The 13,251-nt window shown below is 35.6% G+C and overlaps 1 protein-coding gene across 3 annotated transcripts in view; it reads right to left on the reverse strand.

The window, feature by feature from the left end:
• The window catches only part of MACO1 (macoilin 1), a 62,872-nt gene that overhangs the window by 37,330 nt on the left and 12,291 nt on the right, over nt 1-13,251 (reverse strand). The window contains exons 2-6 of one of the 3 annotated variants that reach the window (XM_037828127.1): nt 8,756-8,897; nt 7,179-7,305; nt 5,373-5,496; nt 3,499-3,704; nt 1,781-2,282 (exon numbers count right to left, since the gene is read on the reverse strand). The exons of 1 other annotated variant lie outside the window; for it this stretch is intronic. In XM_037828127.1, the coding sequence (XP_037684055.1) occupies nt 1,781-2,282; nt 3,499-3,704; nt 5,373-5,496; nt 7,179-7,305; nt 8,756-8,897 (1,101 nt within the window). The remainder of the gene's footprint in view (nt 1-1,780; nt 2,283-3,498; nt 3,705-5,372; nt 5,497-7,178; nt 7,306-8,755; nt 8,898-13,251) is intronic. One more of the 3 variants, XM_037828128.1, reaches the window with a different exon arrangement.

Here is a 13,251-nt window from a genome sequence, read left to right on the forward strand (position 1 = left end):
ATTGAAAAAAAAATCAGTAGAAAAATGGGAGTAAAAACTAAATGACAAATAGGGTGGGATGGGGGGATGGTTTGGGTATTCTCTTTTCACTTTTATTTTTTATTCTTATTCTGATTCTTTCTGATGTAAGGAAAATGTTCAGAAATAGATTGTGGTGATGAACGCAAAACTATATGATCATACTGTGAACAGTTGATTGTATACCATGGATGACTGTATGGTTTGTGAATATATTTCAATAAAACTGAATTAGAAAAAAATAAATAAATAAAGCAGGGTAACACTCTGGGTCCCTTCAGCATTTGTCGCATGGTAAGTCAAAGCAGAGGACACACTGGTGACCACAAGAAGAGGCAGACCCCCCTCAGGAGCAGGCATGGGGACACTGGACCTACAGCATCACCCCCCAGATAACTTCACAATTGGCCTTCTGGGTCCTTGAACTTTCCTACTAAAAGCAGACTAAGTAATAAAGTCGATCCTCCACTCAACATTACAAATGGGGCCCAAGCAAAATAGAGACACAAGACTGTGCCTTCGCTGCTCTCTCTGCAGCAATCAACAGAGGAAAATTGTTTTGGCTTGACTGCTACTATTAAAATTACGTAGAAGATAGGATGCTAAAAAACTTGTAGCAGATGTTTCATTTACGGCAGGTCCTGGTGGATTTGTGGGATATTGCCTTACAATAGAAGGTCAGCTAATTGGTCTTTCCCCTATGAGCATCTGGGAAGGGGGTTCTCTGCTGAGACTCTTCTCTGCAGGGCATGATGGGCAGGATGTCATAACAAACGGATGTGGATTCCAGGCTGGCATCAGCATGGCAAGCTTCAAACAGCGGCCAGGAGTGTATGAAACCTGTGGAGCTTTCAGCAGTAGAACCCAAATACATTTTCCTTAATCTAGCTGCCAATCGGAAGATTAAAACAAATTAATAATCTAGTTCACACCATTTATAACACTGGAAAACCTCCCTCCTAGAATAGACTGTCTGCCTGTAAGCAGCCAAAGGAAGAGGAATATAAGATAAGGTATTGGAGGGGGTGAGTTACAATTGCCCTCTAGTATCCGTTCTTAGCTTCTGAATTGAAAGAGCTGAGGTAAAAGGAACATAATCATGTTTGCTTAACATAAGTAGTACCAAAATTAAGTCTGAGTCAAGTAATGCAACACTGTTACTCTTTTAAAGATGAGAAAAAGAACACATCTGATTAAAATCTAATAATCATCTGATATATTTGCCTACAGAATTTTAGAAAGAGATTACTTTTGAAACCCAACTTTCCCAGAGTCATCCAGGGATATAAGTGGAAAACACACACACACACACACACACACACACACACACACACACACACACACACACACGGTAGAAAGGACAAACAACCACCCCCCCCCCTTGTTTCCGTATCTGACAAATAAAGAGATTTGCATGAAGAGGGCACAAACTCTTTTGGGGCCTATGCCAAAAGAACTTTGGATATGCAAACAGAAAAAGATAAGGATTAAAGAAATGTCTCTCAATACCATGAGGAGAATCAAGTTACATGTAAATTTGTCAAATGAGGAAAGCGAGCACACTGCAGTCAGCACTGCAGGACAAAAACACGGGGCGGCCAACAAACCCATCTGAAACAAATTATCAGAATGTCAAATACCACAGGGTTAAGAGTTACAATATCTGATCAATTTCTACAGGCCCACAGAGGAGTGTCTGTTCCTAAAAATGTATGTCAAGTTTATTGGAAAGTGTTGGTAAGGACACAGCATGCACACTTACCTCACCAGTGCATCTGGTTTGCTTAGCTGGTTATTAGGAATACAGTTTTCCATTAAGTCCTTGTGTGCACTTGGGCTCTTGCTAGTGCATTTCTGCTTCTTCTCATTTTTACTCGATGAGGAAGGAATGCTCCCATTTGTGGCGCTGTGACTTCGAGGTGAGGAGTTCACAACTCCACTGGCATTTTTGTAATTTTTTGAGGAAGCAGTGCATGAGTCCTCTTTCAAGAGATTTTCTGTACTTCCCACAAGATCATTATTTAATCTTTTACTATTGATATGGTTTTCCATATACTCGATTTCTTGGATTTTAGAGTCTACAGGTTGTAGAATATTGTTGTTATTTATTCCAAGGTTGTGTTTTTTGGCTTCCTTGTCCTTTTCTTTCCCTTTTTCTCTGTATTCTATCTCTGGCAAAGTTGTGGACAGTTTTTTGTTGGCTGGGATACCTCCGTTGTGGTGTATAAGGATTGAGGAATCCATATCAGGTAATCCTTTCACTGCTACAGTATAAAAAACAAACCAACAAACAAAAACCCACACCAGAATATTTAGTTTTTTAAAAACATAGAACAGATTGATTCAACAAACTGAATTATCTATGCTTGGAAACACATCACATTAATTTGCAAACTCATTAAGAAGCAATAATCACAGCACAGTATGCTGACTTTAAAAGGCAAATCTGAACACCTATGAGAAAATGCACCTTTGGAAAATCACCATCATCATTTATAAACACCAGGCCATTGACGTTTTGCCTTTGAAAATCAGATCGGGATTTTGTAACTAAGTCATACTTCACATATCTTCAAATCAAACTTGTCTATCACTGGGGTGTTAGGCAGGATATAGGCAGATCATCCTCCTAAGAGGCTACACTTTAAAAGATGCTAGGATTAAACAAACTGCTAATAAATTTAAAGAAAGTGGTTAAATGAAACAAAAGAAGAAGTGTGATGTTAGGATACAAGATATCTACTCTTTTTTTTTTTTTTTTTTTACTCTAGTGTTGAGGTAATAAGACTATCATTTCCTAGTTTACTTGCAAACATTCTCTATCAGGTCTACACATTCCTATCTGTTAGTCTACTTATTCTCTGTTGCACCACAACAGAGAATAAGATTTTGATATATATCAAGTAAAAACATGACCTCAAACTTCCAACTCCCAAACCAAAGAAAACTGGTTTGCTATCAATTCATCTATATCTATTAATTAAATGTCCATTAGATAAGTTCCATTAGAAAGGGTTCAATTTAAAATCCACAATGCATTATATGAACCTTAGAATGGGACCTATTCCTTTTTGCTCCATTCAAAAAAACCCTGACATAAAACTCAATTCTCCATGTCCATCTCCATCTTGCTTATACTTGAGTTCCTAGCTTGTTTCAATTACAAAGTCACAGTTATGTGCTGTCTTGCTGCTGAGAATAAATAAAATATTAAACTATAAAATAAGACATAAAATATTTTAAAATAATAAAATAAAACAAACATTTAAAAGTGCATGGTCTTCAGACAGTAGGAATAAAATATCACCATACTCTGTATTTCACAATCAAACAAAGCAATGGCCCTAAGGAGGACTGCCAGAAAACAGGAAAATTCTTGTTTATCTTTCTAAGTCCTAGCAACATCTCCAAAAAGGAAAATTCTACTGACAGACAAAATCACTAGCCTATTGATCCAAAAGCTTTAGGGTAAAGACCTACCTTCCTCAGCCTCTTTTTCTTGCTTCTGTAGCATCTGTTGCTCTGGAGGGAGGGCTTGTTGAAGAAGCTGCATGTAAAATTCATTCTCTTTCTGCACTTCCTTTTGCTTCCTTAATCGCATTTTGTAGCTTACATAACTTTTGAAGCCAAAGCCCAAGGTTACCACAGGATACCCAATACTAGAAAGAAGAAAATCCAGCCAGTAACTGCAAGTTAAAAACCAACAACACATGCATCAAGCACATGAGGACATGTGCTGAAATAAAAGATAAATTCTAGTTGACAATGGTAATTGAAGAGAATACTCAGTAAATACATAAATAAATGTAATGTTTGCCGTGGAAATCAGAGGCAGTTGGCACACAGAACAAACCCCTAGGGAATAGCAGGACTGCTAGACTGAAAGAAAGACACTTCCCATCAGACTTTGGTGTTCTTCAAACTAACTCAAGGAGTCACCATAGTGACTGTGGAGTACAATAGCTAATATCTTTGAGGAAACATTTTTTTAAATATGGAACTGTCTGGGCATTAGAACTTAGGCATTGGTATGCTCCCCCCCAACTGATTTTTTTAAATCAATTTTATTGAGATATATTCACATACCATACAATCATCCACAGTGTACAATCAGTGGTTCACAGTACCATCATATAGTTGTTCATTCATCACCACAATCAATTTTTGAACATTTTCCTTACTCCAAAAAAAAAATAAAAATAAGAGTAAAAATAAAAGTAAAAAAGAACACCCAAAGCATTCCATCCCCCTCAATCGGTATGCTTTTAACAACTAACAGGATAGAGGTTTTATGGGTGGCCCCAAATAAGCATTATAAATTTTTTAAAAATCAAAAGGACATCACTTGGTTTTTAACACTAGAAGGCAAGGTCAAATTCAGGTAACTACTTTAACCTAATCTTCTTGCTGCCTGAGGGGTAATGTCACCATTCCTGGAAAGTTAGTTCACCAGCACTCTGTCATACATAAATTCAAGAATCATTTAAATAAGTATCTGATATTATCAGTGCCAATATTTGGTCTGTACCACCCGAACTAAACCAGCTGTACTTACAACTCTAATCTCTGAAATAATAAGTTGAAATATTTTCATTCAACTCATCAGCCTGTCTAATATCTTTTCAAAGCCTCTACATTGTCAAAACCCATATTAAGCTTCATTAACATGAAATTTTATTAATTATAATTAGTCTAAATGTGGTCTCACTAAAATTTAAAATGACAAATTTTACTGACCAGGTTTATTTAATTCACATGTTTATGAGAAGACTTTAAAAATATTGTAAACTATTTTTTTAGTTGATTCCTGTTTATTTTGGTTTCTGCATAAACATTAGCAACAATTGGTGAGTTTAAGAGAAACATACATTAGGTAGTGATTACCACGATCGATACAAACAAGAATCAAGCTCATTTTTAAAAATGTTTCATGGTTAAGGTTTAATGAACATAACATCTTAATATTCATTTATATTCCATAAAGTGAAATACATTCCTTTAAAAGTTAATAATGATATATAAATATACTATTGGGTGCCCATTTTGTGCTTGGTATTAAGTTAAACATTCGACATATATCACCTCATTTAATCTTTCCAATAACCCCATGAGACAGGTCCCCAATATACAAGTAAGAAAACCGAGGCTTAGAGAGGGTCATGTGCCCAAGGCAACACAGCTGTTAGGGAACAAAGCTGGGATTCAGAGGCTCATCTGCCTGAATAGAAGGCTCATGCTGTTACCACCATGCTATGCTGCTTTCTGGATTCATTTTTAAAATGTACAATTAAATTTAGCATTTTATACGAAAACAATGAAATGAATTATAGTTCAAAAATACACATACTACTCACCAGTGGGCAGCAAATGGACGACAAAGGTCTACATGAAAATTTTTCAGATCTTTAAATCTAATTGCTGCTTCAATATAAACAAAGAGTATCCAGAGGGACACTGTAGGCAAACACACTCCCCTTTCTATAGGAAAGCAGCAGAGAGAGAAAAGCATCAAGGATTTATTAACTTACATAACAGATGGGTTGTCTGGAAGACTGATTCAACTACAGTTAATTTTCTCTAAGACTTCCAACTAAACCAATTAAAAAGCAATTTGATTTGAATGTAAAGCTTTTATATGACAAAGAATGTTATAAAATCAAAGACAAAGTTAAAACACAAACATTCTGGCACAAAATTTTTATAATATATAATATATATAAATATATTTATATATATGTAATATATATAAATATATTTATATATATGTAATATATATAATTAAAACAGGATTCATAGTCCTAACATACAAAGAGCTCCTACAAATCAATAAAAAGGCAACACAAGAAGCAAATGTGCAAGTGTTAAAAGAACAAATATAGATGGCTAAAACACATAGGAAAAGATACTCAACTTCTCTACTAATTGGGAAAATACAAATTAAAACAATGAGATTCCATTTATTTTAACCTATCAGATAGGAAAAATGTAAAAGACTTGAGGGAGGATATGGGGAAAAGTTCATTCTCATACTTGGCAATAATGTAAATTGGGCAATCTTTATAGAGGGCAATTTGGAAGTATAATTAAATTTAAAGTACTTATACCTTTGACCCAGAAATTCTACTTCTAGGAATCTATTCTACAGAAATACAAAAGAGCCCTGGGATAAATGCATAAAAATATTCACTGCAGTATTATTTGCAATAATGAAAATTTAGGATTAACTTAAAAGTCTATCAATAGGAAATTGTTTAATTATGATAAATCTGTGTATTTTGGATATAATAGATGTATAGAAAAAACCACTTTCATTAGAGGAAAGCAGACCAGGGAACCTTCATGCTAGCTTATAAATCAAATTAGATACAAGCGAGTGCTAAATATGGAGAAAAGCATACTCAGAGTGGATACTTTAAATAGCAGCGCTCAATTGTGTCTTCTACACATGCGCCAGCATCATCCTCTTAGCAGCTCTGAGGAGGAGGAGGTTACGCCAGAGAGCTTTTATTATTTGGCCCTCCCTTAGTGGTCAAAATCCTACAGGTTGCAGCTGGGCCTAAGAATCAAGTTTCAGGCAGCTTTGCAGAAAAGTGTGATACACTGTGAGCCAATCACCACATCCCATTGAACACCACATTCAGACTTTCACAGTGGGCTGGAGCTGTCAAAACATCTCATTGGATCTTACTTTGAAATAACAGAACCTCAGCTCAAAGATTTTCAATCAGAGGTGAAACTACTATGTGCCAAGGAGTGGGAGGCTTCTTGTACCAAATACAGCTTCTGCTAAATGACCTCTGACTTTCTTTTCAATGCTGAAATTCCAGGAACACTTTTTCTATTTGGCACATGGCTGTGTTCAAGTCTATCTAAATGGAAGTCACTCAAATTAAAAAAAAAAAAAAAATGGATATCTTCATTCTGGGGGATCAGTAAGAAACACCTTAATTGAGATGTCAAATCATAGAGGCATAAACTTTTTATTCAAATAATGAAAAAAAGATTTTAAAAATATTTTTAAGTATGTTATACTCTGTTAGGAAAAGACAACTTTAAAATATCCACATTAAACTCAATTCCAAATAATTCATTCAAAGAAACAGCATTTTTGAAATTTGAACCTGAGATTTCTATCCACCCAAGAAATCATTAAGACTTACCTGTGTGCCAGACGTACTGAACCCATACATATGTGCTAGCAGCAAAAAAAAGCCATTGTATGGGGATGAACAGCAGACATATTATATTTGATGTGAATGCTACACAAACAAAAAATACTGAGAAGGCCTAAAGGAAAAAACAAAACAAAATAAAAAAAAAAACACATTTTAGAACTTGTTACTTTCAAACAGAGTCTATTATTTTCAGAGGCTGGACAAGCTGAAATTGCCATGTATTAACTACAGAGCAACTTAACAGGAAATATATATAAAAAGCAAGTGGTTAGTTCAACATTAAAGAGTAATACTATTTATGGTCCTCAAACTATGAAGAAGAATTGGACCAGAACAAATTGAGGTTGGTCCATAGTAAGTTCATTTGGCTCTCACAGGTGGGTTACCTGAAAGAACTAGAATTTTAAGACAAAAAAAGGTTCCTCTCTCCTCACAAACCATTCCTAAGAAACCTCAATTCTTGTGTAAGTCTTGATGGAGGATGGATGAACCAGAATACCATTAAGAATGATGCTGATGTTAATAATTTTAATAATTATTAGTAGCCCTTCCTTGTACACCACTATCTATTACCAACTGGGGGCAAGCTCAAAATCATCTTTTCAAGGCATGGATTTGCTCTGACCAAAGCACAAGGCCTGTATATTACATTTACTAGTTTAGGATGTGCTGTGGAACAAACCAGAACTAACAGGTCAACCAAAGGAATAAGCCCAGGCCTGTATACCTGCTCTAGTTCTCAAAACATGTTCTGGGGATCTCTGCAGGTCCCTTTGAGACCCTTTCAGGGAGCTAGCAAGATCAAAACTATTTTTACAATAACACTAAGATGTTACCTCACTTTCTCACTCTTATCCTCTTAAGTACAGTGGCATTTTCTAGAAGCTACAAGACATGTGTTTCATAAACAGATATCAGAATCCAGCTGTCTTCTATTAGCCAGACATTAAAGAATTTGCAAAAATGTAGCCACTCTTACTTATTTCTGCTTTGAAAATTATAATTTTTCATTTAAAAATGTCATTTATAGTAACATATTGATTTATTGTCATTTTTAAATAAGTGCTTTAAAATTTTCTCGATTTAAATTTCTAATAGAGTAAATATGAACAGATTTAACTCATATTAACAAAAGCTCTTCAGAGTTCTCAGTAACATTTAAGAGTATAAAGGGTCCTAAGACCAAAAAGTTTGTTAATCACTGCTCTAATTCTAACCCAATCGTGAACACAGTGATAGACTCCAGAAATACTTCAGAAGAGGACTGGACAATTACTGCTTCCTCTCTTATTTTGTCTTTTCCCAAAGACCTCTCTACTACTCCCCTCACTTCTTTTCACTGGAATGGGTAAGGAGGAGGGAATATAACAATTTAATCAGTGGATTTAGACAAAATAGTCTTAGAGACCAGTTTCATTCCCCAGACTCTAGCTCATCCCAACGCACTCATCCAAATATTGCTAACAAAATCTACTTAACATGCTCATTATCAGTTATTGAAGATTTTCTTAGAAGGGTAATTAAATCCCTCATAATTGGAAAACACGTTTTAATAAACATACCAGTCCCTGGTATCTGAAGGAATCATAGACGCTTCTGATGAAAAGCCAGAATGGCCACAGGTATTCAAATCTGAACTCCAGGACAAAATCTGCCAGGAGGACAAGTGCCCACACTACCAGGAATTTCAGATATAAAAATGTACTGCAAAAGATAAACATAAAAAATTAATTCAAGGTCATTTGTGAAAAACTAGAAAAAGAAAATGCGCCATTTCCATTTAAAAGTGAGACTGTTTCATATACTATGAAAACAATGGGGCAGAAAGAGATGCTGCCATGACGCACCTAAATTTTGAAAACTCTGATGTTCATCTTGAGCCCCACAGCCATTAAGGTAAGATGATGACCAAAAATGCTTAATTCCATTGAAGAAGAGGAAAAAGAAAACATCTAAATCTCACCACTATTTAAAAATGTGCTAAGTGTCTGACTTTAAAATACTGCAACACTCTCAAAATTACAGCTTTCAAGCTGTTCTTCATTAGAAGAAAATGTCACAGTTGAAAGGCTTCAAATTTGCTATTTCCCTACCCCTCTACATCAGTCTGCGGAGTCTTTGAAATCATCCCCACATGCTTGAAGAATCCCATCCCCCACCCCTTTCTCCTCTTGCCTGTCTATATAACATTCAGCTGCAGTAATGAAACAAAACCAAATGACTTTCCAAAATAGGGGTACAGAAAGTAACTTAGGGAGCAGATGTCAATCACTAGTAAGAGCTCTGGAGGGTACAAAAATGTACATTAAAGGAAAAAAATTCCAAAGCATCCAGGCTTTCCTCTAGCTGAGATGCAAATGTGCATTCCCAGCTCTCTCTAGACAGAAATACACGTTAACAGGTTGGTTAGAACACACATAAAATGACATGAATTTTTAAAAAAAATTATTTTTCACATGATCAAAAAGTCCATTATTTGCATAATGGATAAGAGAAATCTTCAGATTCTATCTATTAATAAGCCCCTAATTCTATATCTCAACCCTGTGAATTCTGGAGCTGGTTAAATTTAGGTATTAAAAAAAGGATTTTTAAGATTTACTGATTGAAAATATCCAAAATTCACTTTGACCTGGGTGGATTAAAGCCTTGCATGGTGTTTTGCAATACAAACATTCCAATATGATGTAATCAAATTAGCTATTTGAATATACACCAACAACAAGATCAAGATTTTTAATTTATAATTTTGAAATACATTAAAATAAAGTACAAAACTATTTATTTACTTGGAATAAAATACAAAAGCAGGACCCAGTAGAGGATTCTGTGTCCTATGAAACTACATAGGTAAAAGATGTCAAGAACAGACACATATGCCCCTTGATAGAATAGTATGCATAATGATATATAATTTGTCAGCTAGGTTGGATTTCTAATACTAATTCTTAATAGAACTTCTTTGGGCTTGATAATAAGTTTCTGTTAAGAGGTTTGCTGTAGAATCAAGGGACCCAAGGCAAACCAGAATACCAGTCTTGAATCCTAGGCTCTACCTTTTGGTTCCACTACAGTCCTATTGGCCAGATAAAGATGAACCCTCATTCATAATGAAAAGTATTAAATCTGTCACCGTCCCGGTAGGAGAACAATGCACATTTTTAAAGCAGTTTTATTCACACATCATACAATCCATCCAATGTGTACAATCAATGGCTCTCATATAATCACAGAGTTGGCAATGCACATTTTATTAGAAGGAACATTAGTCATGCAGGCATTCAGTAGCACAAATCCAGTTTAAAACTAGATTTCTAAGTTGTTTGGCTTTTAAATTAAAAGGCGCTTTTTCTTAATTTCTTTTATATTCCTTGTATTTCTGGGTTTTGGAAAAGGAATAACAGCCTCTTGGTCATGTATTTTTTCCAAAGGCATAGAAATGTTTTTATTTTCCTGATTAAAACTTTTACCCATTGGGCTGTTTCTGGAATGTAGCTGAATGAGATGCGGTACATACCTCAGTCATGCCTAGTCCATACACTCCCCAGGTGAAGGTTTCTTACTACCAACTGCTCTCTGCCCAAAATGTCCCCAAGTCATGGCAGAATTCCAGTCTAGTCCACAACATTCTGTTTCATTATTGAAACAGCATTATCCAAAGAATGGCAGCCTGTTGAATACTTTTTAATAACTCCTTCACTTCAATCTACCAGAATATAAAAGTGATCATCTTTGTGTCGGTGGACTACCGTATTCTGTTACAATTCTATAACTTCAAGGGGGTTCCTCTGTACGTATTTCATTTATTTCCAAGCAACTGCTTTCATACCTTTGATGTTTCTTGACACCCAGTTCTTACTGAGTCACAGTGTAGAGGTACAGACATCTAATGAAACTTGTTCTTTCAAAAACATATGCCGTACCCTCAGATTTCCTCAAGCTCCTCTTTAGGGGGCCTGCCTCTAAAACCAAAAGAGACTATCTAATTAACAAAGGACTGGTCCAAATTCTATTGAGTTATTTCAATCTTAAAGACTTTTAGAAAATTTAAGACAGCTGCCTGATTCAGTGTTCACTTAGTCCTTTGTATCAGTAAAGCATGCCTATTATCCTTCTACAGGTACATGTACAAAGAATCTAAAACAACTGCTCATCAGCGTAGAAACTCAAACTATTTCCTCTCCTTCAATGCTGCGGTCATAAACTTTGCCCAGTTCCAAAGAGATGACATTCTAAAAAGAGAGAATAGTAAAGTTTCAGCCATTAAAGCATTCTAAATACTTCTTTTAAATCACGAAGAGAACATGAGTAGTAAAATATTGTATACACACAGTTCATTATATGATTTATGGCTAGTTTGATGCTACTTTAATCCTCAGATCCAAATAAGTTTGCTGATAACTATTAAAATATCTTGAAAAAATTTTAAAGCATAAATACAACAAATTTCCATAATAATATATTTAAACAAGGGCAGACCTTTTGGTGTATTATAGGTTTCTGAGTGCCAAGGAAATAAAGAAAAAAAACACTGCAATTATTAGGCTTAATGGTGATGATGCTTTTAAAGTGAATATTAACCAAAAGAGTCTTCTTTTTTCCTCTCATTCTATTCCTACCCTTGCCACTTACAACCATTTTTTTACCTGAATCCATTTAGCAATACTCCCCATCCAAAGATAAATCATCTATGCTTAATGAGAGTTTCTGTTTCCAACTTCTTTGGAAAGAAAGTGTACCTTCTTTCCAGTACCTCTAGTTGCTTGTCACCTAGATCACTTTTTGGAGCCCACATAATTACCACTGGGTAGTGATCAATCCTCAGTATCTGACCTTTTCCCTAGGCAGACTAATTGCCATTTAGTTCACTTGTTCCTTACCACAGAAACAATTCTGTGGAATATTTTAGGGGATGTGCTAGTAGCCATGTATCTCAATCCGTAGATTTCCCGTTCTCTCTGTAATGCCAACTGTGAATTGCCTTTAGAATTCAGTACGTAGCATGATACTTCCTGGGCGAAACTCTTTGTCTTCTCTGTTATCAAATATCTCTCCCTACTGGACATCACTTCTAGAATATTCATCCAGCCCCTTGTGTAGCATGTATTCCTGCTGAAGTCTCACACAGGCCATGTGTAATCTATAGTCTTGCTACTCAAGGTGTGGGCCATGGGCCAGCAGCATCAGTATTATGTATGCGCTTTTTAGAAAACCAGGAATTCAAGGCCCAGTCCAGACATATTTAATCTAATTGTGTATTTTAACCAGATTCCTAGGCCATTTGTGTGTACATTAAGATTTAAGAAGCAGTGGGCTATAGTATAAACTTGTCATTGTCATGGAGATTCCAAAGAATTCCACAATGTCTCAGAAGGAAGACAATGTTCTAATCAGATAATCAGTACTTATCTCCAAACTGCACACAGTCTTCCCTTCATTAGCAACATTCAAACTGTTCTTCCATTTTTCTAAATTTCTTTGTGTTTTATAGCTAAAGCCCCTGTGCCAGTTTGAAATTATTGTGTACTCCAGGAAAGCCATGATTTTTTTTTAATTATTCATTTTATTGAGATATATTCACATTCCATGCAGTCATACAAAACAAACCATTCGATTGTTCACAGTCCCATTACATAATTGTGCATTCATCACCAAAATCAATCCCTGACACCTTCATTACCACACACACAAAAATAACAAGAATAATAATTAAAGTGAAAAAGAGCAATTGAAGTAAAAAAGAACACTGGGTGCCTTTGTTTGTTTGTTTGTTTCCTTCCCCCATTTTTCTACTCATCCATCCATAAACTAGACAAAGGGGACTGTGGTCCTTATGGCTTTCCTAATCCCACTGTCACCCCTCATAAGCTGCATTTTTATACAATCGTCTTCAAGATTCATGGGTTCTGGGTCGTAGTTTGATAGTTTCAGGTATCTATCACCAGCTACCCCAATTCATTAGAACCTAAAAAGGGTTGTCTATACTGTGCGTAAGAGTGCCCACCAGAGTGACCTCTCGGCTCCTTCTGGAATCTCTCTGCCACTGAAGCTTATTTCA

Source organism: Choloepus didactylus, chromosome 2 (assembly GCF_015220235.1).
Source record: "Choloepus didactylus isolate mChoDid1 chromosome 2, mChoDid1.pri, whole genome shotgun sequence".
Lineage (NCBI taxonomy): Eukaryota > Metazoa > Chordata > Mammalia > Pilosa > Megalonychidae > Choloepus > Choloepus didactylus.